The sequence below is a fragment of the Nerophis ophidion genome, linkage group LG03 (genome assembly GCF_033978795.1).
Source record: "Nerophis ophidion isolate RoL-2023_Sa linkage group LG03, RoL_Noph_v1.0, whole genome shotgun sequence".
NCBI lineage: Eukaryota > Metazoa > Chordata > Actinopteri > Syngnathiformes > Syngnathidae > Nerophis > Nerophis ophidion.
Genome location: NC_084613.1, coordinates 71,599,077 through 71,623,342, shown reverse-complemented (window position 1 = coordinate 71,623,342; position 24,266 = coordinate 71,599,077). Strand labels below are relative to the sequence as shown.

At 38.9% G+C, this 24,266-nt stretch overlaps 1 protein-coding gene across 6 annotated transcripts in view; it reads right to left on the bottom strand.

Moving 5' to 3' along the window:
* The window catches only part of qkia (QKI, KH domain containing, RNA binding a), a 136,332-nt gene extending 113,008 nt beyond the window's left edge, over nt 1-23,324 (bottom strand). For 2 of the 6 annotated variants that reach the window (XM_061896009.1, XM_061896013.1), the window contains exon 1: nt 22,832-23,323. In XM_061896009.1, the coding sequence (XP_061751993.1) occupies nt 22,832-22,976 (145 nt within the window). In that variant the 5' untranslated portion in view covers nt 22,977-23,323. Of the gene's footprint in view, nt 1-22,831 lie in introns of all 6 variants that reach the window. The other 4 variants (XM_061896010.1, XM_061896011.1, XM_061896012.1 and 1 more) reach the window with 4 other exon arrangements.
* Nucleotides 23,325-24,266: the final 942 nt, after the last annotated feature.

Here is a 24,266-nt window from a genome sequence, read left to right as displayed (position 1 = left end):
TGTGGTAGTTGCTAGGTCCTGCAATGCGCGTAACAGCTTACTTACGGAACAAATTACAATATCGCATACACTAATGTAAAGCATATCACCTGGGAACTCCAAAATTATTATCAGCTCAGTTTTGACCAAAATTGAGTTACTAGGTTTTGCCTTTGGACGGGAGAAGTGTCCAGATAACTTTCAAAGACTATTGACGAAGACTAGTTTTTGTTTGCAGTTTCCGTCACAGTTCCACATACCAACTGTTATTACAGCACCTGTTGCCAACCGTTCAGGAGTGATTTTTTTTAACAAAGTGAAAATAATTCCAAACCAGGGTAGAAACAGACACAAAAATCAGTGTGAAAGTACCCATATTCCCTTTCCTCAAATTTTGTCTCAGTTTGAAACATTTTTAAAGCTGTAAACACGTCGCCATTTTGCTCACCTCTGACTGCACAGTCGAGAGCATAGCAATACGTTGTAGTGTGTGGGTGTGGCGGCATCCCAGAGGGGCAATCTGCAAAGCCATTAATCACTGGTCATAGTAAATGCACGACTTCTGGAGCTGCCTCTGTCTGAATGCACGCAGGAGTGGAATGAAGAAGGTGGGAAAAGACTCAGAGTCTTCTGACTGCTTGGCGGTGACTGCAGTGACGAGTGTGTTTGTGCTCCAGGAGTATGTCAGGGCATGTAGCTGAGCAGGTTAGACAAAGCATGCAGAGAGACAAGAAGAGACAATGGAGAAAAGGAGACGATGATGAAAGACAACATTCTGATAATTTTGGAATTCAACTATATAAGAAGAGTAATAAGGGAAAATGGAAACAAAAAAAACGATTTTATTTTACTCTATTGGAAAGTAGTACATTTATGAAAATAGCATTACTTGGCTCAGCAACAAAACCGTTAAATCTTGTATATACTAAAATGATCACCCTGGGTGAGGATGTGAGACTAGGCTTTGAAGATATATTGACCTAAAAATTGCAGATACATTACTGTACATTATTGCAATTATTTTATGAGATCAAATTCCATTGATGTAATAATACATTAATATCCCAAGCTCTGGAACAACCTATCTCTGAGTGTTAGACAAGCCTCCTCTCTTCCTGTTTTTAAATCTCTCTTAAAAACATACTTTTATTCCTTGGCTTTTAACACTGAGTGATATCCATCCTGCAATGGCGCCCCATTATACACCTGCTGTGAACCTGTTTTTATGTTTTATTTATTTATTTTTTGTCATGTTCTGTTTGTGTTGTGTTGTTTGCTCGGTTCTCGTATTATCTTTTGACCTGCCTATTGTACAGCACTTTGGCTACCCCTGTGGTAAATTTTAAATGTGCTTTATAAAAAAGTTGATTTGATTTGATCCTTTCAAATGCCATTAACTTATTTTTGTGATATATTTTAACATTGTAATTGGAATGAAAACTTTAATCTCCAAGTTAAATGAAACAAATAACAATAAAATGTACTTTGTCTGTTAGCAAAATTTTGCAGATGAATAGAAGTTACAACCAAAAGCAATACATTATGTTAAGGAGAGGGTGGGGAGCCTCAAATATAAACAACCAAAACAATGAATAAAATGGCAAAATAAAGTATTGACAGACAAAGTTGCACTTCAATTCAAGTGTTTAACTTCAGCCTAAACCCTTTCGGTCTGTAACATTTTTTATTTTCAATCTATGAATGTACAACTTTTTATTTTCAATCTATGAATGTACAACTGTTTGTTTGCTTTGTTGACCATTGACCGAAGAACAATAAACTTGCTAAATATCTAACATGCAGTCAGAGGTAGAGTTGTACATTACTTAAATGACAATCAAATTAGAACCTTTACAAACAAAACTAATTATTTTATACTAACCTAGCTTGATCACTGAAGGCAAAGTGAGTATGGACTGTAGGGTGGTTGTGTTTCAATGTGGATGTGCGAATTTGTTGTATTTGAGCTCATTCAGCAAACGGACTCAGTTTTTATATATCCATCTTGTTCCAAAGGTTTAAACGGAAATATTACTGCAATGGTGCAGCAGCATTGGTTTTGTTATAATTTATTCCATGTTAGCTGTTAACTTATTTCTATAAACCAGAATTCAGCCAGTGTCCCAGAATAGCTGAGAGATTTAACTGTTTATCAAAAAAGGAAGCTGGCTAACAGAATGCTGGGAGATGTGTTTCCCCCAGCTAATTATAGTGTGAATTGTAACAAAACTAATTCAGTTCAGCCCAAGCTGCGAAATTACGCAAATGCAGCACAACTCTTCTCGGAACACCTTTATCAGCGCCCCAATACACAGCTTTGCTCAAACAGAAATGCACACAAAATGCAAACTCAGGCCTCCCTCTGAGGAAATATATGTTACTGCTGTGTTAGCCAAAGAAAAGAGAACCACAAATACTATAAAACCAATAGTTTTATCAATTATATATGAATGTTCATTTAACCCTCAGACAGATGTGCACAGAATCATGTAGTCTTCACTCATTAAAACAAATAGCATGGCCAAATTTTAGCAGTGTTTGTAGGGAAACCCCCTTTTTTGTTTTAGTTTAACCCATTCCTGCTGTCAATGTTCTTTGTTGACGTACACCCAATGCAGCCAATATATTTACAAACAAAAAAAAAGGGTTTCTCTTACAAAACCCCACTGCAAAAATCACCAGAACACACAATAGCTGTGGTAAATAAAGCGCAGGATGCACGCTGTAAGCCCACCAAGAGATGTGACGATGTATGAAAAGGAAAGGGGAAGAATAACAGGATGAAGACTCAGGATGTATTGCTAAGAAGTGGGTTGGAAGAGCAAGTGTTGGTCACATTTTCTGTAGACTACAACAATAAATGACCATTTCTGACATTTGGCACCGAAACGAAAATTGGACAATTCCTTCCAGTAATGCAACCTAATTGTCGAAAACCTTTTTCCAAGCCTCCATCACTACTTTAATTAACTGTTTGAACTAAAAAGACAGGGATGAAGGACAAACACATTTAAAAATGAAGAAAAAATTACTCAGCTACAAAAGCACCAAAGTTGCGACCCAGCTTGAACACTGCTGGTCATTTAGTAGGGGTAACAATGTCCGGAAGGAGTCCAGCGGTCAGGAAATGAAAGACGTGGGGTGGAGGGTGGGGGTAGAGGAAGGAAAAGCTAAAGCTGTCGACACAGGTGGCGAAGATAACCTCAACTTTGCTTCCTGTCTGCACCCCAACCACAGAGGAGTCCACTGTCTTTACGACGAGTGTGGGAATATTAAAAGCAAAAACTAAGCAGAGGACTTAAGCAGAGGCCAACTTGTAAAAACATTGCAGTTAAAACTGAATCACTCCTGTACCACAAGTGTCCATAACGCAGATCTTAAAGTGATTGCCTTGCCTGAACAAAAAATATAAATATTTTACAAATATAATAGTTCTTTCAACAATTGGCTGAGAAACAATAACGTTTTTTTAACTTAAAAACTTCAAAACTAAACAATGCAAAGCTTGCCTTCATTGCTCATAGATGCAATGAGTCAATCAATACGGTCTTTCACATAGCAGTTACCAGGATACGGTGAAATTAGTTATGATGCTACTTTTAAGATAATGGTGATCAATGAAGTATAGCCATCAACTGTTGAACAGCTAAGAAGTAACAAGTACCAGAAGCTAAAAAGCACCAATCTACTAGTCTTTTTGGTTTTTGGTTTTGTCTTCTTCAAAAGTAGTTCTTGAAAGACCGTTCTGACTCATATTCAAGTCAAACTTCCATTTTTGTCAAGTACTCTTCTGCCTTGCCACAAAACCATGATGAAAAAAACACAAGGACAAGGTAATTGTAATACTTTAACACATCTCCCTACACGTCTGTTGGCTTTTTGTTTGAGGACAAGATTGTAGTGTCAGGAGCCTGACAAAAAAAGGGTTGAGTATGTAAGCAAACATGGCAGAATGAGGAACAAGCACATTCCTCCTTGCCAACCTCTCATTACGAGAGAATGAGGTCACTTGATTACTACACAAAAAGCTTTGATGCCACCAGGCGAAAGCTTACTAGGAGACTACGTTCACCTTAAAATGATGCTCGCAAAATATGTTATTGTGACAAACAAGTATGTTCCAAAAAATACCTGCTTTAAGTGAAATCCGTGTAGTAAAAGTTAGTTTTTTCTCATTTTTTATGTGTTATCATTCATTATATATAATTTGTTTACACGGTATGATTTTTTCATTTACAGGTTGTTTTATTACCATTTACTGTGCATGGTTTTTCTTTAACAGGTTGTTTTTTTATATTCATTAGATGTGTTTTTTTGTTTACAGTACTTTACTGTATATGTATGCTCACATCAAACAATTTTATAAATTACGCAAGCTAAACGCATTCTGTACTGTACAGGACACATGGCATGAAAAATATTAACAATGGTCTACAGTCCCTTAGCGAATCAGGACACAGAACACAATGCACATTCAGACGCTGTAATAGAAAAAGCATGTGACACTAAAAAATTACGCACACAAAAAAAAAAAACATTTAATTTTCACTCATTTCATATTGTGCCTACATTTTTTTCTGTCCTACAAAAATGTTTTCTGAGCTACAATTTTTTTCATTTAATAGCACCGGTGCTACAAGTGAAAAAGCTTAGTGTACAGCCCTAATACAGAGATCACACATAAGACGGTTTAGCAAATAAGATTTGTTTTAGTTGGTCCATACGAACAGAAACGCCGTGCATGACTAGAAGACGGAACGGCACTTTTATGTATAGTTAAAAACTCTAAACAGAAGTATAAACTGCAGACATTCACCCCACAGCAACTGCAGTGAGCGAACTCATCCAAAAAATGGCGCCATAGCACCAACAATAAACAATTTCAGTGGTTTTACATGTGTTTTATGAAAATATTTGCATTGTAGCAGTCAGCGAAGAAATATCAGTAAATTAAGTGCACCATTTTATAAGCCGCTGGATTCAAAGCGTAGGAAAAAAGTATCGGCTTATATTTAATCATAGCGATTGAAAGAGACGCATTAGAAAAATAATCCCTTGGAATGAAGTCGGGTTGGGCCGATAATACAATATCAATATATATATATATAAGGGGTGTAAAGGTATGTGTATTTGTATTGAACCGTTTCGGTTCAATACAAACCGTGTAAAGACTGCCTGTCTGTACACAGCACCCTGCATTGTCCCTCCCACACAACCATCTGATTGGTTACAACCGTAGCGATAACAAGCCAATCAGCAGTGCGTATTCAGAGCGCATCTAGTCAGCGCTTCAGCGTCGAGCAGATAGGCGTTTAGCAGGTGAGCAACGGACTCTCCCCATGTTATACTAAACACTTCCAAGTCAACTACTTTCTAAACATCACTACGAGCCCGTTGACCTTCTAGAAACAAACTGCTTTAGTCCTGGCTTTAGGTGAAGGCTAGTAAGCTTTTAGCGTTACGGACAGTGTTGATTGAGGTGTGTTGAAGCAGCAAAAAAGGACATTATGTTAAATGAAGAGTTTCTGTCTCTGATAGTGTATATAATAATGTAAGTGCATCATAAAGCCTACATGAACTCTTATTGCTATTGTATTATTTTTCAGCTAATTACATTAATCATTAGTAATGTAGCAGCCTAGTTTTGAATGGCAGGGTCCCTGCTATCACATGTTGATACAAGTATAACATTTCAATAATAAAAAATCAACTACAAGCTTCTGTAATAAATTTAGCATGATGAGTTGACATGAAACTGTTTAATGTTGCACTTTTTATATGTAGAAGAAAAGTTGTGTCATTTTATTTCATCTAAGCAACAACTTGAGGCAGTTTAATGTGGATTAACATGGGTAGAATTATTAAAGTGTTCCCAATGTTAAAAGGATCAAGCCATTGTTTACAAATTTGGTGAAAAAATAACCAAAACATTTATTTTTTGTTGTTTTCTTACTGTACCGAAAATTAACCGAACCGTGACCTTTATATATATGTATATATCGATAGACAATCGATATTAATATATAATGTGTTCAATAGAATATTCGATAAATATTTATATTTTTTGGGCGGAAGAAACCATGAAATATGAAGCAAGATTTATTTCATGAATCACTCGCACTTTGGGAATACAGGAAACAGGAAATGTCACTGAGCAATGTGTTGGTTAAATTAGCTTATTCCCAATCTGCTGTGTAGTGTTCAATAGCTTTTACACTACAGCTATCTAGAGTCTCAAATCTGCAACTAACTTCAAATCTATTTTAATTATTGTATTATCTTCGCCGTGTTCATCCTACCTGGTTCCCAGACACTCTCTCCACTGATAAATAGCACCCATGGGAATCTATTTGGCAGGCTTATATAAGCCAAAAAAAGCATCAATAATTATCAATATCGATCAATATAAAAACGTATATTGTGTAGTAATCTTCGGCCATATCGATCAGCCATAAGATGAACTACTTCTAGTTTGAGGTGATTGTTTTGTCAGCTAGATAGTAGAAAGTAGTGTTTGAAAAGGCACACTGATGGGGTTGTAAGAAAAACATAGGAAGCCTTCCTCAACTAGCTATAGTTCCACTGAACCGTGTCACAGCGTTCACCAATATGAGACAGAGAATATACACAAGACTGCAGACGCTGCCCCCGAAGTGTTGTTTTCGAGCAACATTTAAGCCTTGGAGTGATCGTGTCAAGAGCCAGCAGGCACCGCTAGGATCCCAAGCGAGCGCTAGGCTGATGCGAAGCGACAGGCCACGTTGCGGGCCTTTAACATCACCACTGGTCTTCACATGGACGAGGCAAAGGGCGCCTCAGGGCGGAATATCTCGCACACAAGTGGAGGAAAGACCGACAAAAAGAAAACATATGTAGAAAAGATGAGGGCAAAATAGGGAGGGGGTGAGACAGATGATGAACAGACGGATTAGTTTAATTCATTCCGGTCAAACATACAAAAAAACTAAGCCAGGAAAATGAGTCATTCCCTTGGGAACAGCAATTTTCTACTATGGAAAACATGAAGAGAAGAACAAAACATGCCATGTGTCAAGCGGTACACTACCTCCTACCAGCTGGTGGAATGCACGTTCGGGCTTTAGAGCAATAAAAAGGTGATGAAATGCATGGCGATAGAGGCGCAGCATCTATAAGAATACACTCCAGGACCAGGGAGAAGAAGACAAGTCCATCTCCTGACGTTAGCGCCTTGAGGTGTCGACAGCACCTCGACAGCCGGCACCAGCACACACGTCCTAGCTGCAGCTCCGCACCATCACTGCCCAGCTGCGGGTACTTTACCTAATGCGACAGCTAGCCAATAAATTAGTGCTATTAAAACAAATCCATCCGGACGCTAAAATAACATTTCAATTTTATCTGACGGCATCAGGCCAGCTTGCCCTGACATGCCCTCAAAGGAAACATTTACAACATACAAACTAGAGCAGAAAATCTTTTTCAGCGCAAACCTGCCAAAAAGCAGCTTTTCAATCAAGTACTCCACATTGAAATATTGACACTTAAACATATTAGAAGTGTGTTGTGACTAGGGACCTAACAGCTAACTCCCAACAGTTAGTATTACTATTTAAAACTAAAATGATCGTAAAATTGTGATTGATAAACGCACTTCTATAAATTCATGGGCTGGTGATACTGCTCTTTTCCTGGGGAAGCAAACTAGCACACCAATGGCTGGCTAGTTATCTTAAATGCAAACATGAATACAAGAGACATGAATATCTTTCTCCATTAAAAAACGACATACCCCAATCTAAAGACTTAAGAAATACATTAATGTTTGAGCAACTAAGCTTTTTAAACATACACATTTAAACCTATATAGGCTGTTATCCCTTAGAACAGGGGTTAGGAACATTTTTGGCTGAGAGAGCCATGAAAGCCAAATATTTTAAAATGTATTTCTGTGAGAGCCATATAATATTTTTTAACACTGAATACAACTAAATGCGTGCATTTTTAAGTAAGACCAACATATTTAGAGTATAATAAGTCTCTTATTCTTTTTAATAACAATGTTATTCTGAAGCTAAGCAATAATAAATAAATTACTTCTTACCATTAATGAAACTTCTTTAACAGGTGTGGTAGAAAACGGATTGCTGGATTAAATTGCATGAGAATGTTTTTTATTTTTTACATTCTTATTAACACTGTAATTACCAGCGGAATTATTCATTATCGTGTTACGCAATGTCAGCTAAGATTTATCTGTGAGCCAGATGCAGTCATCAAAATAGTCACAGGTTCCCTACTCCTGCCTTAGAACAAAGTGATTGTTCTGTGCACGAAGGTGTCCATAACAGTGTGTGCATCAGCATTACATCACATAAACCGGACGTGCAACCCTTGTTTTGCATTTTACAATAACAAAAAACACACTGAAACTTTTACAAATCACAACAAAAGAAGATAAACATATTTAAATACTCAAAAAATAATGTGGATCTCAAAAAGCCAAAACCATATTTCATGTTTTCTTCTAAAGTTGTGTCTATTTAAAAAAAAAAAAATAGTTGAGTTTGAGTTCATTTCGAACATGCATGCATACAACATCATACATCACAATTTCCAGTTTCTCTATTCATCATGTTCGAAAAGGAGTAGGAAGAAGCACAGCTGATTTAATCCTACCCCTTTACCTTTACATAACAGTTGCTAAAACTTTTGTTCACTTCCTGTTCTCAATTTATTCACAATATACTCCATAAGTAATCACAATTCAAATAAATAAATAATACTCGGTGAGCTAAGTTATATTTCATATGTTGAATGAGTTAGATTTTCTTGAAAATTAATGGCTGGACGAGATCAATTCTGAATGTTTATCATAGTTCTTCTCCTTTGTACTTTGTAAACACTTTAAGTTTGAAAAGTTTCTTGAAGTGGATCATATTAGTACATTGTTTGATTTCTTTGCTTAATCCATTCCATAATTTCATTCCACATACTGATATACTGAAGGTCTTAAGTGTTGTACGTGCATACAAATGTATTTAATTACGTTTTTCTCTAAGACTATATTTCTCCGCTTTTGTTGAGAATAATTGTTGTATATTTTCAGGTACAAAGTTATAGTTTGCTTTGTGTCTAATTTTAGCTGTTTGTAAATTCACTTTGTCGTGGAATTTCAGTATTTTTGATTCAATAAATAAAGGGTTTGTATGTTCTCAATATCCAACATCATGTATTATTGTAACTGATCTTTTTTGTATCACCATTAAAGAATGACGTGTACTTTTGTATTTATTTCTACACAATAACTCAGATATGGTAACACTAGCGAGCACAGGGTTTCCCACACATTCATTTGTGGCGGCCCGCCACGAAAGAATTACGGCCGCCACAAATAAAAAATAAAAAAACTGAAAAATAAATAAATTAATTACGTTATTTTATTTTTTTCCGGCTTTTGACTCGCTCGACCGCTCATAAAAGCAATGGGAATCTGTCTGTGAATGGAGCTTGTAGTTACATATTATATAAATATGTAAATATAGTATAAATATGTATATAAATATGTATATAAAGTGTTGTAATTATATTCCAACTGCGCGTTCTTCTTGGTCATCGCCAAGAAGCCCCCCTCCCGCCCAACCACACCCCCACAAATAGATGCCTGACCTGTGGGAAACACTGGAGCAGAAGGTTAAAATATGTCGGTGTGCATAAGTATTTTTTGAGCACATTCCACAATACCGTGACAACAACAACTGTGATTTGAAATTTCCCCATCGTGACGTATCTGACCTCAGTTAGACAGACACTGCTTGTGTGCAGCAGGGATGACCACAACAGTGTGTGTCTGGCCCAATAACAACACAAAACAGCCTTTGTGTGTCTATCATTGGTTGAGGCGAGGAAGGCAGGACATGGGGGTGGCGTGTGGAGCTGAGCAAGGGGGTCAATAACCTTCCCTGTAGCCAACAAGATGACCTCATTCAGATCGCATAAGGGGAATTCTGTCCCCCACAACCAGAACCACTGTTGACTATCATACTTGGTATCTTCCCTTCGCTTGACACGCCTTCATTCTTTGTGTGGGAACAATCCATTAACTGAGCAGCATACCTTGGGGGTTTCATAACAATATTTGCATGTTACAAATGGTAGTAAATGAGCTCTGTGTTTCAGTCATAAAATCCCCCCTTTGTTTGTAATTGGCACAGTAATCCCTCCCCCGCCCCCCAACAACTGCTGATAAGGACAGGCAGAGCTCAACCTGATGACAAACGGACTCAACAAGTACTAAAGTGCAGTTACTTATGGGTTGTTATTTTAAACCGACAACACCTGCCAGTGGATGTCAGGCGATGTGATTTGTTACGAGCATGCAATGTATGTTACGGTCAGAGCAGTCAGGGTGGAACGTAAAGTTAAGTTAAAGTACCAATGATTGTCACACACACACTAGATGTGGCGAAATTATTCTCTGCATTTGACCCATCACCCTTGATCACCCCCTGGGAGGTGAGGGGAGCAGTGGGCAGCAGCGGTGCCGCAACCGGGAATCATTTTTGGTGATTTAACCCCCAATTCCAACCCTTAATGCTGAGTGCCAAGCAGGGAGCACCGTAGTGCAGTTTCTGCTTTTATTCGCATGCAAAATGCACACTGGCAATACTGCTAGTGTCCAGGAAGGGGAGATCCTGTTGCTGCAGCTGAAACATTGCTGACTAAGTACCAAGGGGGCTCCAGTGGATTAATGACCTGTGTAAACAAATTGCATGATGTCTGAGAAAATTGGTGTGGGTACAAGGGTTTAAAATGACAACAAACTTAGCGAAAAAATATTTACCTGTAAACGGCATATTTAAGGGCTGCTGTATATTTGGACTATAAAATACTGTATTTACCCAAAATATAAAACCCTGTGAATAAATTATATTTTCACGACAACTTCAGAGAAAGTGTCTTATAAAACTTGTAGGCTGGGATAATAAAGTTAAAAATGTGTCAATTGATAGGCCTCTGATCAGTATTGGAAAATGTTCATAAAAAAATATGTAACCGCCATTGCCCGTTAATGCCTTTGAATGCAGAACACCTAGCTGACACTGCATTTATTTTGAGTGCCCCGGTTGACAAGTGGCTAGCAGCAAATAATATGCCTATGTGGAACCACTACCCTAAAATAAATAATTACTTTCATTATGGCAAATCAACTGTATTACTTAATCTTTTAAGTATCATCATCAGGTAACTTTATCACTGGAGTGTGTGGATGAGGCTAAACGTGTTGCACACTAAGAGAAAGCCAGAAGTCGGCATGCTAATAGCTAAGCTAGCTTTAAGCTAGGGCCGCACGATTATGGCAAAAATAATAATCACAATTATTATAATTTATATTATATACACGATTAATAACACCATTAAGTATTGTACCACCAAAACTATAATTTAAATATAGTTTAAAAAGCGGCTGTAAATTAGTAACAAACAAGAAAACATTTTTGAAAAAAACTATACATTTTAACAAAGCAAAATAAAAAATAATTAAACTGTTTTTCAGTTTTGTTTTTAATTTTGTTGTTTACCTGTTACACTTATTTTTACCACCATGCTTCTTGCATCACATAATATTGCATCACATAATAGTTTAGAAAAAATTTTCAAATTTATTGTATCATCTTTGGAGAACTTTGACCAGTATTGTAAATCAGAGCATAATAATTGTGTGAATGTTTCAATCAGTGTTTTAAGTACATTATGATTGTGCTGAGTACTTTTTGAAACCTTTATTTGTTAGCGCAGTCAGACCAGATGTGAAGGGAGGAAGTGTGCAGTGATGTTATTCACAGCTTGACGACGATTAAGGAGACAATTTGAGGTTTTTATAAAAAAAAAAAAAAAGAGTGTGCCTCTCAAGTTGCGACTGCTGTTCTGTTTGTACATTGATCTTACATTGATGATGTTGTTTACAACATCATCAGCAGATAATGTGTTGTGGGTGTATGGACTGTTCTTGCTAGCTTTAGTTTTGTAGTTAAGTCGCTGTCTCAAGGGATCGTCTCGACATTGTTTAGTTCAGGATGAGGTGGTTGAGTGTGTCAGGGATAAACGAGCAGTTCCCAAATTTTTTCCCCAAACAAATGTTCTTTCTCTTCACAATGACGTTTCACTCACATTTAAGTCAAATGTTTAGCTACTCCTCAGCTTGAAAGTGCTTTTTCCCATAGCACCATGTGGACTAACCTAGAGTAGCGGCCTTCAACGCAGCGAGCGAGTCGAAACTCTATCTATTCCCGAGCACAAGTGTGAGGCTATAAACCTAACGTTAATAGTAACGGCTAATTAATTACTTTATAAGATAAGCAACACGTTACTTTTACACAACAAAAGTAACCTGAGTCTCAACGGTAGTTATCTAGCCATAAAACACTTAGGCACCCTTAAGCACTTTGCATGTTTTGTTTAAGATACCGATATACGCCACACCTTGATTTTTTTTTTTTACTTGAACACAAATTAAAGTAATATATTGTAGCTCACCAAAAAAAAAAAAAAACACACCAAGTCCAATGCTATGTTTGACATTTATTATCAATCTTATGATAAACGGCACAATCCAAGTTTTACCTCCTGTGCAAACAGTTTCGTCTGGTGAGTCCGCGCTTCCTCGGACACACAACACCACCTCTTCAATCTATGCCAATCACCTTTCAGGCACAGACGGTGTGTTTGCAAACATGGGAAAACTGACAATAAATCCAAACCACACAAACCTAAAAGATTAACATTAGCTGGTCATTAAAATATGTATATACATTGGAGCAAAAAAGTATTTAGTCAGCCACCGATTGTGCAAGTTCTCCCACTTAAAATGATGACAGAGGTCTGTAATTTTCATCATAGGTACACTTCAAATGTGAGAGACAGAATGTGAAAAAAAATCCAGGAATTCACATTGTTGGAATTTTAAATAATTTATTTGTAAATTATGGTGGGAAATAAGTATTTGGTCAACCATTCAAAGCTCTCACTGATGGAAGGAGGTTTTGGCTCAAAAATCTCACGATACAAGTTGAGTTTATACCAAAAAGGATACATGTATGATACAGGGGAGGATTGGGAGAATGTCATGCGGTCAGATGAAACCAAAATAGAACTTTTTGGTATAAACTCAACTTGTCGTGTTTGGAAGAAGAAGAATACAGAGTTGCATCCCAAGAACACCATACCTACTGTGAAGCATGGGGGTGGAAACATCATGATTTGGGGCTGTTTTTCTGCTAAGGGGACAGGACGATTGATTCGTGTTAAGGAAAGAATGAATGGGGCCATGTATCGTGAGATTTTGACCCAAAACCTCCTTCCATCAGTGAGAGCTTTGAATGGTTGACCAAATACTTATTTTACACCATAATTTACAAATAAATTCTTTAAAATTCCTACAATGTGAATTCTTGGATTTTTTTTTCACATTCTCTCTCTCATAGTTGAAGTATGATGAAAATTACACACCTCTGTCATCATTTTAAGTAGGAGAACTTGCACAATCGGTGGCTGACTAAATACGTTTTTGCCCCACTGTATGTATGTATGTATGTATGCATATATACACTGTATATAGCTTATTATTTGCGCACTATTGCAAAAACTCCACTAAATATTCTCCAGAAAATCAGGTTTTTAGGAGTAGCAGCTGTATTATATTCTCTGGAGAGAGGCTCACTGTGCCGTGAACTAAAGGATTCAGCACAACCCCTATTTACAAAGGGATGCAGCAATGCTACACTTAAAACAGGAAACCAATGTGTTTGTCCACACTAAACCAAACAAAAACCCAGGATTGCTCGTCCTCTGCACTATTTCCAAGGTGGCAGTCACGTGAGGAAGACTTTCACACACACTGTCAATTTAATTCAAAGCAACACTGGGGAAATCGAAACGGACAACATTGAGACGCAGTCATCGGTGGCACAAAGCCTGTTAAATGGAGACTGCCTGTGGTAAAATAACAAAAACCAAAAGATAGAATTGCCCCGACACAGCTTGCGTTAGAGATGCTATTGTTTGGAGCTGACTCAAAAGAATATTGCAGTGAGAGTATGAGAGTTTTAAAGTTAATCCAAGCACGAAAACTGAACACACATTAGGTGAATAAGAAAAGCAAGACAAGCTTTGACAAAAGCAAGGAACAACAACACATAATATTGTCCAAGATCTTGATTGATGGCCAAATTGCACTGCTAGCATTATACCAACTATATAAAAAAAATATTCGCTTATCCCAGAGAACTATAACGTAGGGAATGCGTTAGAAGTGCATGGAGGTCGCACAGATTTGAGACAAGCAGCTGACAGCGAGGTTAGCGTGTCGGCCGCTTCATACTCAGATGACAGAGAACTTCAGAGGAATCAAACTGACGCACTTTTTGCAACCCCTCAGGGAAGGTGATGGCAGCGTTGCCTGCTCTTGCCAGGCCTCACAGAAACAACACAGGCGGATGGCGGACAGGTAAATTATTCACCTTTGATTTTTCATCCGGCTGAAAAGGAGTGAGACGACGTGGTAAAAGGCTTGGAACCACAGGGAGGCCAAAGTACTAAAGGCTCTGGACCAGGATAAATGGAGATTAACATTGAAAGGGTCTGGTAAATGAGAAATTTAGGGAGCTATTAGTTGACTTTAAAGTAGCTTGGAGTTGACATGCTATGAAAAACCTATATTTCAGTACAGCTGTGACAACGGAGAGCAGCTGGGGAAAACAAACAAACACACCTGGTGGAGGTTAAGTGCAGAGGAATTCCTGAGATGGTTGCCAAAATGTTCTTCCTAGTCCTCCAGTGAAAGGACACAGGAAATTAATGCAGCAGTGGTGGGCGGGCAAGGAGACAGAGTAAGCATTCAGTTCATCTTGATCTCTCGTTCTTGGGATAAAGAGGGATGGGAAAGAGAGAGTGGTTCTAAATGTTGTTCGCGTGATACCTGTTGTATGTAACTGTTGTACACTTTCTCTTTGGGAATGAAAAATAAACAAAAGACAAAGACGCTCGGAATGACTACAATTAAAAGAATGTGAGAAAGTGGTAGGAGTAGTTCTAGGATGGGTGGGGACAGGATGAGAGGTAGATTCATTATGCAATCTTAGTCAAAAAAAGATATATTAATCCACCACTGTGGAAGACGGCGGACGCAAAACAGGTGCCGCTTGTCTGACTGTCGCCTCCCTGCAGTCTTGGAAGAGTAGGGGGGAAAAAAACAGACAATGCCTTCTCCTGTCTCAAATTGTGTAATTTCCTGTACGTGTTTTGGCCCCAGAGGCAAATAAAAACGGAAGAGCATTGTTTTGATTCAGTGCTGAAATAACTTGGAGGGTAGAGGGAGTAACTGTGGTGTGCGGTAAAGGTGTAAATGAGAAATTGCACCCTTACATACGTGGAAGAGTACCTAAAACTTAAAGACTGGTTACATTCAGGCGACAGCGTCTGATAGTAAGTCAACAGTCAGAGACAGTAGGAGGCCAAGCAGAAGCAGGCAGTGATAAAGAGGGCCCCTGCACTCGTGGGATTGAAGCATACGATAACAGCCCTGGAGCTGATGTCTGATGACTTTATCACACAACACCGGCTGGTAGGTGCCGTTACCAATGCAGAGGCCAAGGGTGGAATGACGGGGGACAGGGTTTAGGGTCACAATGAAGGGCCTGAAGATCAACAGGGCCATGTAACAGAGCTCTTGCAAAAGCCTCTTGAAGGCGAGTAATATTGACTCCAGCTACTACTGAACCCTTAAATCCTAACAACACAAAAACACTCAAAGTGGTGACTATTGAAGGATAGTGATTCTCATGCTGGGGAGATTGTTAGAAAATAGAGTCCAAAAAATAAAAAGGACAGTCCAAAACCCAGGTGGTAGCTGGAAAACGACAGAAAAGAGAACCCCCTTTACACCACATGTTTCTATGTGGCCTGACCATTATATATTTTTTGAAATAATTCTGCAAGTTTTGCATGATTTCTGTGGGAAAGATGCCAGCGTTAAGCGAATGATACCGTAAACATTAACTGTACTTTTTACTTTTAAATTAAGACTTTGATTTCCTCATGGAATTCCAGGGGACCACGAGCGGTCTGTGGTCCACACTCGTTTTGCGTGGAAAAGCAGACAAAACCAGACCCCACAAAGCTTTCAGATTGCATTTCCTCAATGGCGGCGACGGCTCAGTAAAGCGTTGCGCAGATCGCCGCTCGTTAATTAAATCCCAGTTTATAAAGTGGTGCTTTGGGAGAGGATGTGAAGGCGAACTGTAGGGGGGTGGGGGGGTTGATGGGGAATAAAGCAGGTTTCAGCTTGCGACGACGGCACGGCAAAACACCCTCGATTGACTCATTGTGTCAGCCACTATCGGTGCACTAAGCGGTGCGGCGCTCTATCCTAATAGATGCCGCATTGATTGTGTGTCAGAGGTTAGCGTAGGTCCTGTCCTGTTGCTGAATACACAGAGTTAACCTAGAAAATGTGCTCACTCTATCTAGATGTAGACAGATAACAAGGAGCCGGATGACAAGGATGGGGAGGGGATAAAGAAAACAACTGTGCAGACGTACGGTATTGTATCAAAGTGTCTAAACAACCATTCCCAAAGGAACAGTCTCGCAACAAAAGGCTCCGTGGTGGACAGGGGACCGTTTGTCCTCCAATTGTTGACAGCTCCCCCAAGGAAAGTCAAGCTTGTGGGGGAGAGAAAACAAGCACACACAAAAGTGGTGATGTAAAAGGGGGAACAAGTGGTACCATGCAGTTCAGTGGGGCAGCATGTTGTTGCACTGCAACAATGGCCCGTTAAATCTATTAAACAAACACATCTAAAAACAAGCCCGAAGGGAGCGGTTCGCTTTGATTAAACAATTCAAAATCAATACTTCACTCTTTTGGATCATCATAGGACAAAAAATGCCACATAAGCAAAACTCCCTTACATCGCTACGTGTTATATGGGCTGTCGTCTCCTGCCAAGGGAAAACTACAGCAATTTGATGCTGCTTGTTGGCTAGCAGGCCGTAAAAAGAAACTCCACAGCAGGTGTCACCTCAGGGAGACGAACAACTGCAACGTACAGGGGGGCGGGGGGCGCATTCCTGTCAATCTACCACAATGACCTTGAGGCATTACATTCACGTCAGCAACAAAATGTGAGCGCGTTGAGAATGGTGGGAGAGACGAGGGTGGGGTTGCCTTCTCCCCTAGTCAAAGGAACAGCTGTGAAGACATGCACTAAAAACTGGGTGGATGAAGTGTTGGGGGTGGATTAATGCAGCTGTCAGGCTAGCATACCTTCAGACAATCTGCGTCTAAAGTGTTTGGTTCTAACTAGTAACATGGTTACAGAGTCCAAGACTATAACAAGTTTTACCAAAATCATGTTACAATGGGTGTGGACAGCATTGCACAGCATTAATGTGGGTGAAAACGCAGAAAGCCTAAAATCTCGCACCAGGGCGGCGAGCCGAGTCAAAGAGGGCAAGAAAAGCAAACAAATGCTAACAAGATCCAGACGTTCGGGCCTTTCTCGGCACTGAGGTGACTTTCATAGCACGCACACGCAATTTCTGGCGCTGGGGTAATGTTTGGGCTGGTGCTGTGGAAACTCACTCGTAAACTTTAAGCAGTCCGCGTGGGGTGTGAAAGTGAGGGGCTTGGGAGTCTTGTTTTTTAATCGTTTTGCATCTGTTCATCAAACACAATACGGTACTAAAAGCCCTGCATTGACACCAGAAAAACAACTGAAAAGTATGTTTAGTATAAAGCTATCTCCTGGGTCCAAATCTAACTTAGCAATTACTATGCAAGGTCTTGGCGGCGATGAAACTTTACTAGTAAAAAAAACGTATTTGTAACATACTAGTTTTAGAAATACTAGGAAATGCAACCATGCATATCAAAATAAAACATTTGCACCAATAGTCTTTTAGATTTCCTCAGAAGAACCACACATACTATGATCTTGATTCCAATTATTTCAATGCTTGAGTTCTGGCACTATCGGAATTACAAAACAACAACCAAGCTGACTTTTTTAAAGAACCGTGGTGGTTTGGATTCTGGGAAATTACAAGGCACATCTGGACATTGCCATCTGTTACTCAAGGAATATGACACTTCAGGGGAGGTCCACACTTAGATTGTGGATGGTAAGTCATTTTTCGACTGCTCCGGGGACATGTAAACGGTATGCCGTGAGGGCCGAGAAAAAGCTTAGTACAATAGGAAATAGATGACATGCATACCACCAGAATTCCATATATAGACCACTAACTAAACTGCAGGTATTGACAAAGTGTCCTTTATTGTATGAATAACCATCAACATGTAAACACAATGCCACAATTATGTACATACATAAACACATTCCCCAAAATTGGGACTGCGGATCATGATCTAAGCTAAATCTGGTCAAATACACAGACTGTTCGCTATAAACACCAACCATCATATCATGACACAATGTAAATAAGAGGTGTTATATTTACTAAATTTCCCAGTATGAATATTTGTAATATGTTCATGAACCTGTCTCAACAAAACTAGTTTGACAAATTCACTGAAAATAAAACATTATAGACTTGTGTAAAGCTACATAAGTTTCATGAAAATCAGTGCAAAATTTTTGGAGTTATGCCTACCTAACTAGCAATAAAATAAACATGGTCAGGGATTACGGTTATTCTTCAGTTGTACCAAATTTTAGTTGGTTATTAACCAGATATAAGTCCTCTGACAAACAAGAGTAATATTCCTTCCTTTAATACGCGAAAAACTTGAGAAAAAAACAATTCGGTCAGCAGCAAATTGCCATATATACAGCTCTAATACTTAAAAATATATATTACTTTTAGTGTATTTTTAAAGATAATACCTATTCCTGAGAGAGTTCTTAAACATACACAAACAATGGAGCCGAGTTTCACTCCTGAGACACAGATGCTACAAAACACATTTTTTAGAACTCCATTTATACAACTTTTAAAGTTCTGTCTGCACTACTAATATATCACGGTCTGGATCGGGCTGTTTGTTCAAAGATATCAAATCTCTGCAATTTAGAGTAACGCCTATTAAAACAACATTCTGTTATCCACCTGACAACCGTGATTCATTTAATCTGTCCAAGCAGTGAAACACTTTTCCGGACATATTCAGCCTATTTCTAAGCATTTTCTTGAACTTATTGCAACACTGCTTACTCGTGAAGAACTTTGTTTCAGTGGAGTTACATTGTGCAACCGAGGCATTTGTTTCCAGTTGGGTAACTCACTCCTGTTATGTGACTTGCTTATCATCCATCTGGAAGGGAGGCTTGTAGAAATCTGTGCAGACCAGTTCTGCTGCAACATACTGGGTGCATATACGCCACGGGGCAACGCCGAAACTAATAAGTTATTTCCGTGAAGTTTTGAGTTTACTTCTAGGTGGTGGGGGGGAGCAGCCCCAAGCTCGACTACATAAAACCTACTTATGCTGTTGACACTGTAGAAGAGATCAAATTTGGTATTTTTTTATAAACGACTGTAACATGGGAATGTTTGTCAACATTATTATGCTCCAAGCAAAATTGTTTCTACATAAATGTCGATTAATGAAAGTAAGGCTTAATGGTTGAGAATTATCAATCAAATCTTGGAGAATGATTAAGTGTACAAAAGCCCTTAAATTGATATCTGTGTTAAATATATTTAAAGCAGGGGTGTCCAAACTTTTTCCACAGAGGGCCGCACACGAAAAAATTTAAGCATGCGGGGGCCATTTCGATATTTTTCATTTTTAAACCATAACAAAATACATGGATTTTTTTTGTTAATCCTTTGGGCTCCTGGGGAGCATGGAGGGTCTCAGTCATTAAAATGTTAAAAATAAGTCAAATTATTATTTTTTTAATTTATTTAATGCTTACAGTAAATCTCTATATTAACTTGAAGTTGATATAAAGTAAAAGAAATAAGATTTTATGCCTTTTCTGTCAAAGACAACTTTGTTTTTTATAGTAAAACTGACATATGAAGTATTTAGATAGATGGATAGTACTTTGATTCCTTCAGGAGAGTTCCTTTATTTAGCAATTAAAGCCCTCAAAGATCAATAATGCAGGACACCATTGATTTTAATAATTTAACATTTTTGAGTAATCACAGTAAAAAGTTAAATAAAATCCTACTAAATATATTTAAGATCCAAAATGTTCCCTACTCATAAAGTGATACATTTGTATTAGTTGTTTTTTTTACTGTTAACACTTAAATTTCAAGATTAACTTCCGATATATCTGTCGATTTTAAGTTTGAACTATTATTTTGTTTGTTTTATGGCCTTTTCTCAAAACGATGTCTTTATATCGCAACCACACAACATATGCAATTTTTTTTCTAAACATAAAACATTTTAAAGTGATAATTCTTAAGTAATAATTCATTATAACAGATTTTTTTTGTCCTTTTTTTTTGAGCAATGGAAAAAAAAGAAAATAAAGACAAAAGAAAAAAAAACTGCCTGCGTGGCAGCTTTGTCTCAACATTGCCACTTGTTCTCATTAGATTCCACCTCATTCCACTTTTTTATTTTATATTTTTGCAATACTAGCAATTTTGGAATTTTTGCAGAATGTGCAGCGGGCCGGTGAACGATTAGCTGCGGGACGCAAATGGCCCCCGGGGCGCACTTTGGACACCCCTGATTTAAAGTGATTTAGGTAGCCCTTATTGTCTTTTTTCCCCCCCATATTTTAATATTTGCTTTTGTTTTCTTCCTTTGTTGTTGAAAGTGCCTTGACTTTTGTGTGGAATATAAACATATGTTTGTTGTTCAATAAAAAAAAATAAACTTATGCTGTTGATACTATCTACTAGTAGGGCTGCGAATATTTGGGTGTCCCACGATTCGATTCAATATCGATTTTTTCCGATTCAACGCGATTCTCTATTTAAAAACGATATTTTTCCGATTCAAAATTATTCTGTATTCATTCAATACATAGGATTTCAGCAGGATCTACCCCAGTCTAATGACATGCTAGCAGAGTAGTAGATTTTTGAAAAAAAAAAGCTTTTATAAAATTGTAAAGGACAATGTTTTATCAACTGATTGCAACAATGTAAATATGTTTTAACTATTAAAAGAACCAAAAATATGACTTATTTTATCTTTGTGAAAACATTGGACACAGTGTGTTGTCAAGCTAATGAGATGCGATGCAAGTGTAAGCCACTGTGACACTATTGTACTTTTTTTTATTTTTTATAAATGCCTAACGATAATGTCAATGAGGGGTTTTTAATCACTGCTATGCTGAAATTATAACTAATATTGATACAGTGGTTGATAATATTCATTTTTGTTTCACTACTTTTGGTTTGTTCTGTGTCGTGTTTGTGTCAATTTTCAATTGCTCTGTTTATTGCAGTTCTGAGTGTTGCTGGGTCAGGTTTGGTTTTGGAATTGGATTGCATTGTTATGGTATTGCTGTGTATTGTTTGGTTGGATTGATTAAAAATAAGAAAAAAATCAAAAATTTTTCACGGTGGAAGAGGGGTTAGTGCGTCTGCCTCACAATACGAAGGTCCTGAGTAATCCTCGGTTCAATCCCAGGCTCGGGATCTTTCTGTGTGGAGTTTGCATGTTCTCCCCATGAATTAAACGTGGACCCCGACTTAAAGAAGTTGAAATACTTATTCAGGTGATACCATTTAGTGGTCAATTGTACGGAATATGTACTGTACTGTGCAATCTACTAATAAAAGTATAAATCAATCAATCAAAAATGCGTGGGTTCCCTCCGGGTACTCCGGCTTCCTCCCACTTCTAAAGACATGCACCTGGGGATAGGTTGATTGGCCCTAGTGTGCGGATGTGAGTGTGAATGTTGTTTGTCTATCTGTGTTGGCTCTGTGATGAGGTGGCGATATGTCCAGGGTGTACGCCGCCTTCCGCCCGATTGTAGCTGAGATAGGCACCAGCGCCCCTCGCAACCCCAAAAGGGAATAAGCGGTACAATTTGGATGTACGGATTTTTAAAAAAAAAACAGAGAGAATCGATTTTAAATCGCACAACGTGAGAATCGCGATTTGTATTCGAATCGATTTTTCCCCACACCCCTACTAACTCGCAACATTTAAAAGGAAGACTGAGTAGTGTAAATCACAGCTATCAAATATGGCAGACCAAAAAATGGGGAGACGGGAAAAGCCAAAAGAGGAAAAAAGAAGTAAAGGCAGAGGTTTGTTTATAGTTAAGGAAAAGTTATGGAAGCCTTACCGAGCTTCGAAAAGTAGTGGCCATTGTTTGGGCAACACACACACACACACTCACACACGCACGCACACAACATTCCTCCGCGGTTTAAACTCGGCTGCTGGGCGACAACTTTAACAAAAAAAAACAGGAAAAAAGCCACCATTCCCTTTTCAACAATGTCAACAAGTAGCAGTTTAAAAGTTTTTAGTCCGTGTAAAAATGTGACGTTATCGAGTCCAGGGAGGCTAACTTGAAATGTGGCTAAAGCTAAAAGTAGTGGAACATGTGCAAGGACGCAAGGCCGCGGGTAATTAAATTTTGTCTAAAAACCTCGTAAGTAGCGTAAAGTTCACCTCAACACACATCCTGAGGTGGTTTATTTAACAAAACCTCGATGCTGGTGTGAAGTTTAAGTGCTACGGAGAAAGTTTTTGTCTCGTCCCAAAGTCAACGCGATTGGCTGATCTCAGCCACGTGACTCAAACAAAGTCAACACGGTGGTGATTTGGTTGGAATAAAGTGCGTTAAAAATGTTCAGCGGTGTGTTTTCGCCGATGTGAGGATTTGTGTGCCGACGCTCCGCCGCCGACTCTTACCTTCATCGAGAAGCCGCTCGAGGTGCGTGAAGATGCCGCAGAGATTCGGCAAACTGGTCATGAGCTTCTTCTCGTTCAACAACTGCATCAAATAGTCCGGACTCGGCCTCGGTCGCTCCTTGACTTCGACCTCTCCGACCATCATCTTTGCGGCGAGAGCGGAACACACACCAGCCCGAATATAGAATCCTTTTTTTTTGTTTTTGCTGGAGAGAAAACAAATAAAGAAAAGCGGAGAGGGGGTGGGGGGGTAAAACTTGCAGCTCCGATCCCTCGCTTCCCTCTCCACCTCTTAGGAACAATAAGGCGTAGTAGTAGTAGTAGTAGTAGCCCCCTTTTTCCCGGAATCTTGCAGTTAGATCGCAGACGGGGAGGCGAGGAAAAAGAAGAAACCGTTATTTCCCTTCCCCGAGAGTGGTACTCGGTACTCTCCTGCAGACAGTGTGCGCTCAGGGACCGTCGATTCCTCCACTGTAGGCGCGAAGGACTGTTCGTCCCGCCTCCTCACCCGCGATTGGCCAGTGTACTTTCACCGGGGCTAATAGCACAGCCTATTAGCGTCCAGCGCCGAGCCCCGAGGGGCGTGTCTTGGCCCCCAGAGGTGGTGGGTGATGGACAGTGTTGTGGACCAATGGCGTTCAGCGGACAAATGCGCAGCAACGTTCCAAACATGCATGATTTACATTAAAAAAAAAAAAACAACGCTCTAAAAATAACATTCAACTAAAAAATGTTGGTAATCACTTCATGCTGAATGAACTATAAAATGAATGCAAACACCACTCACAGGAAACACTTTACTGTTTAACTTGTGTGATTGATTGAAACTTGTATTAGTAGATTGCACAGTACTAGTTGTGTGGGGAAAAATTGATTCCAATACGAATCGCGATTCTCACATTGTGCGATTCAGAATCGATTCTCATTTTTTAAAAATCCATCCATCCATCCATTTTCTACCGCTTATTCCCTTTCGGGGTCGCGGGGGGCGCTGGCGCCTATCTCAGCTACAATCGGGCGGAAGGTAGGGTACACCCTGGACAAGTTGCCACCTCATCGCAGGGCCAACACAGATAGACAGACAACATTCACACTCACATTCGCAAATCGATTTTTTAATTTTCAATCCAACAAACCAATACTCAACAATACCATAAAGGCCTACTGAAATGAGATATTCTTATTTAAACGGGGATAGCAGGTCCATTCTATGTGTCATACTTGATCATTTTGCGATATTGCCATATTTTCGCTGAAAGGATTTAGTACAGAACATCGACGATAAAGTTCGCAACTTTTGGTGCTGATAAAAAAAACCTTGCATTTACCGGAAGTCACAGACGATGACGTCACAAGGGTGAGGGCTCCTCACGTCCTCACATTGTTTATAACGGGAGCCTCCAGCAGCAAGAGCTATTCGGACCGAGCAAACGAC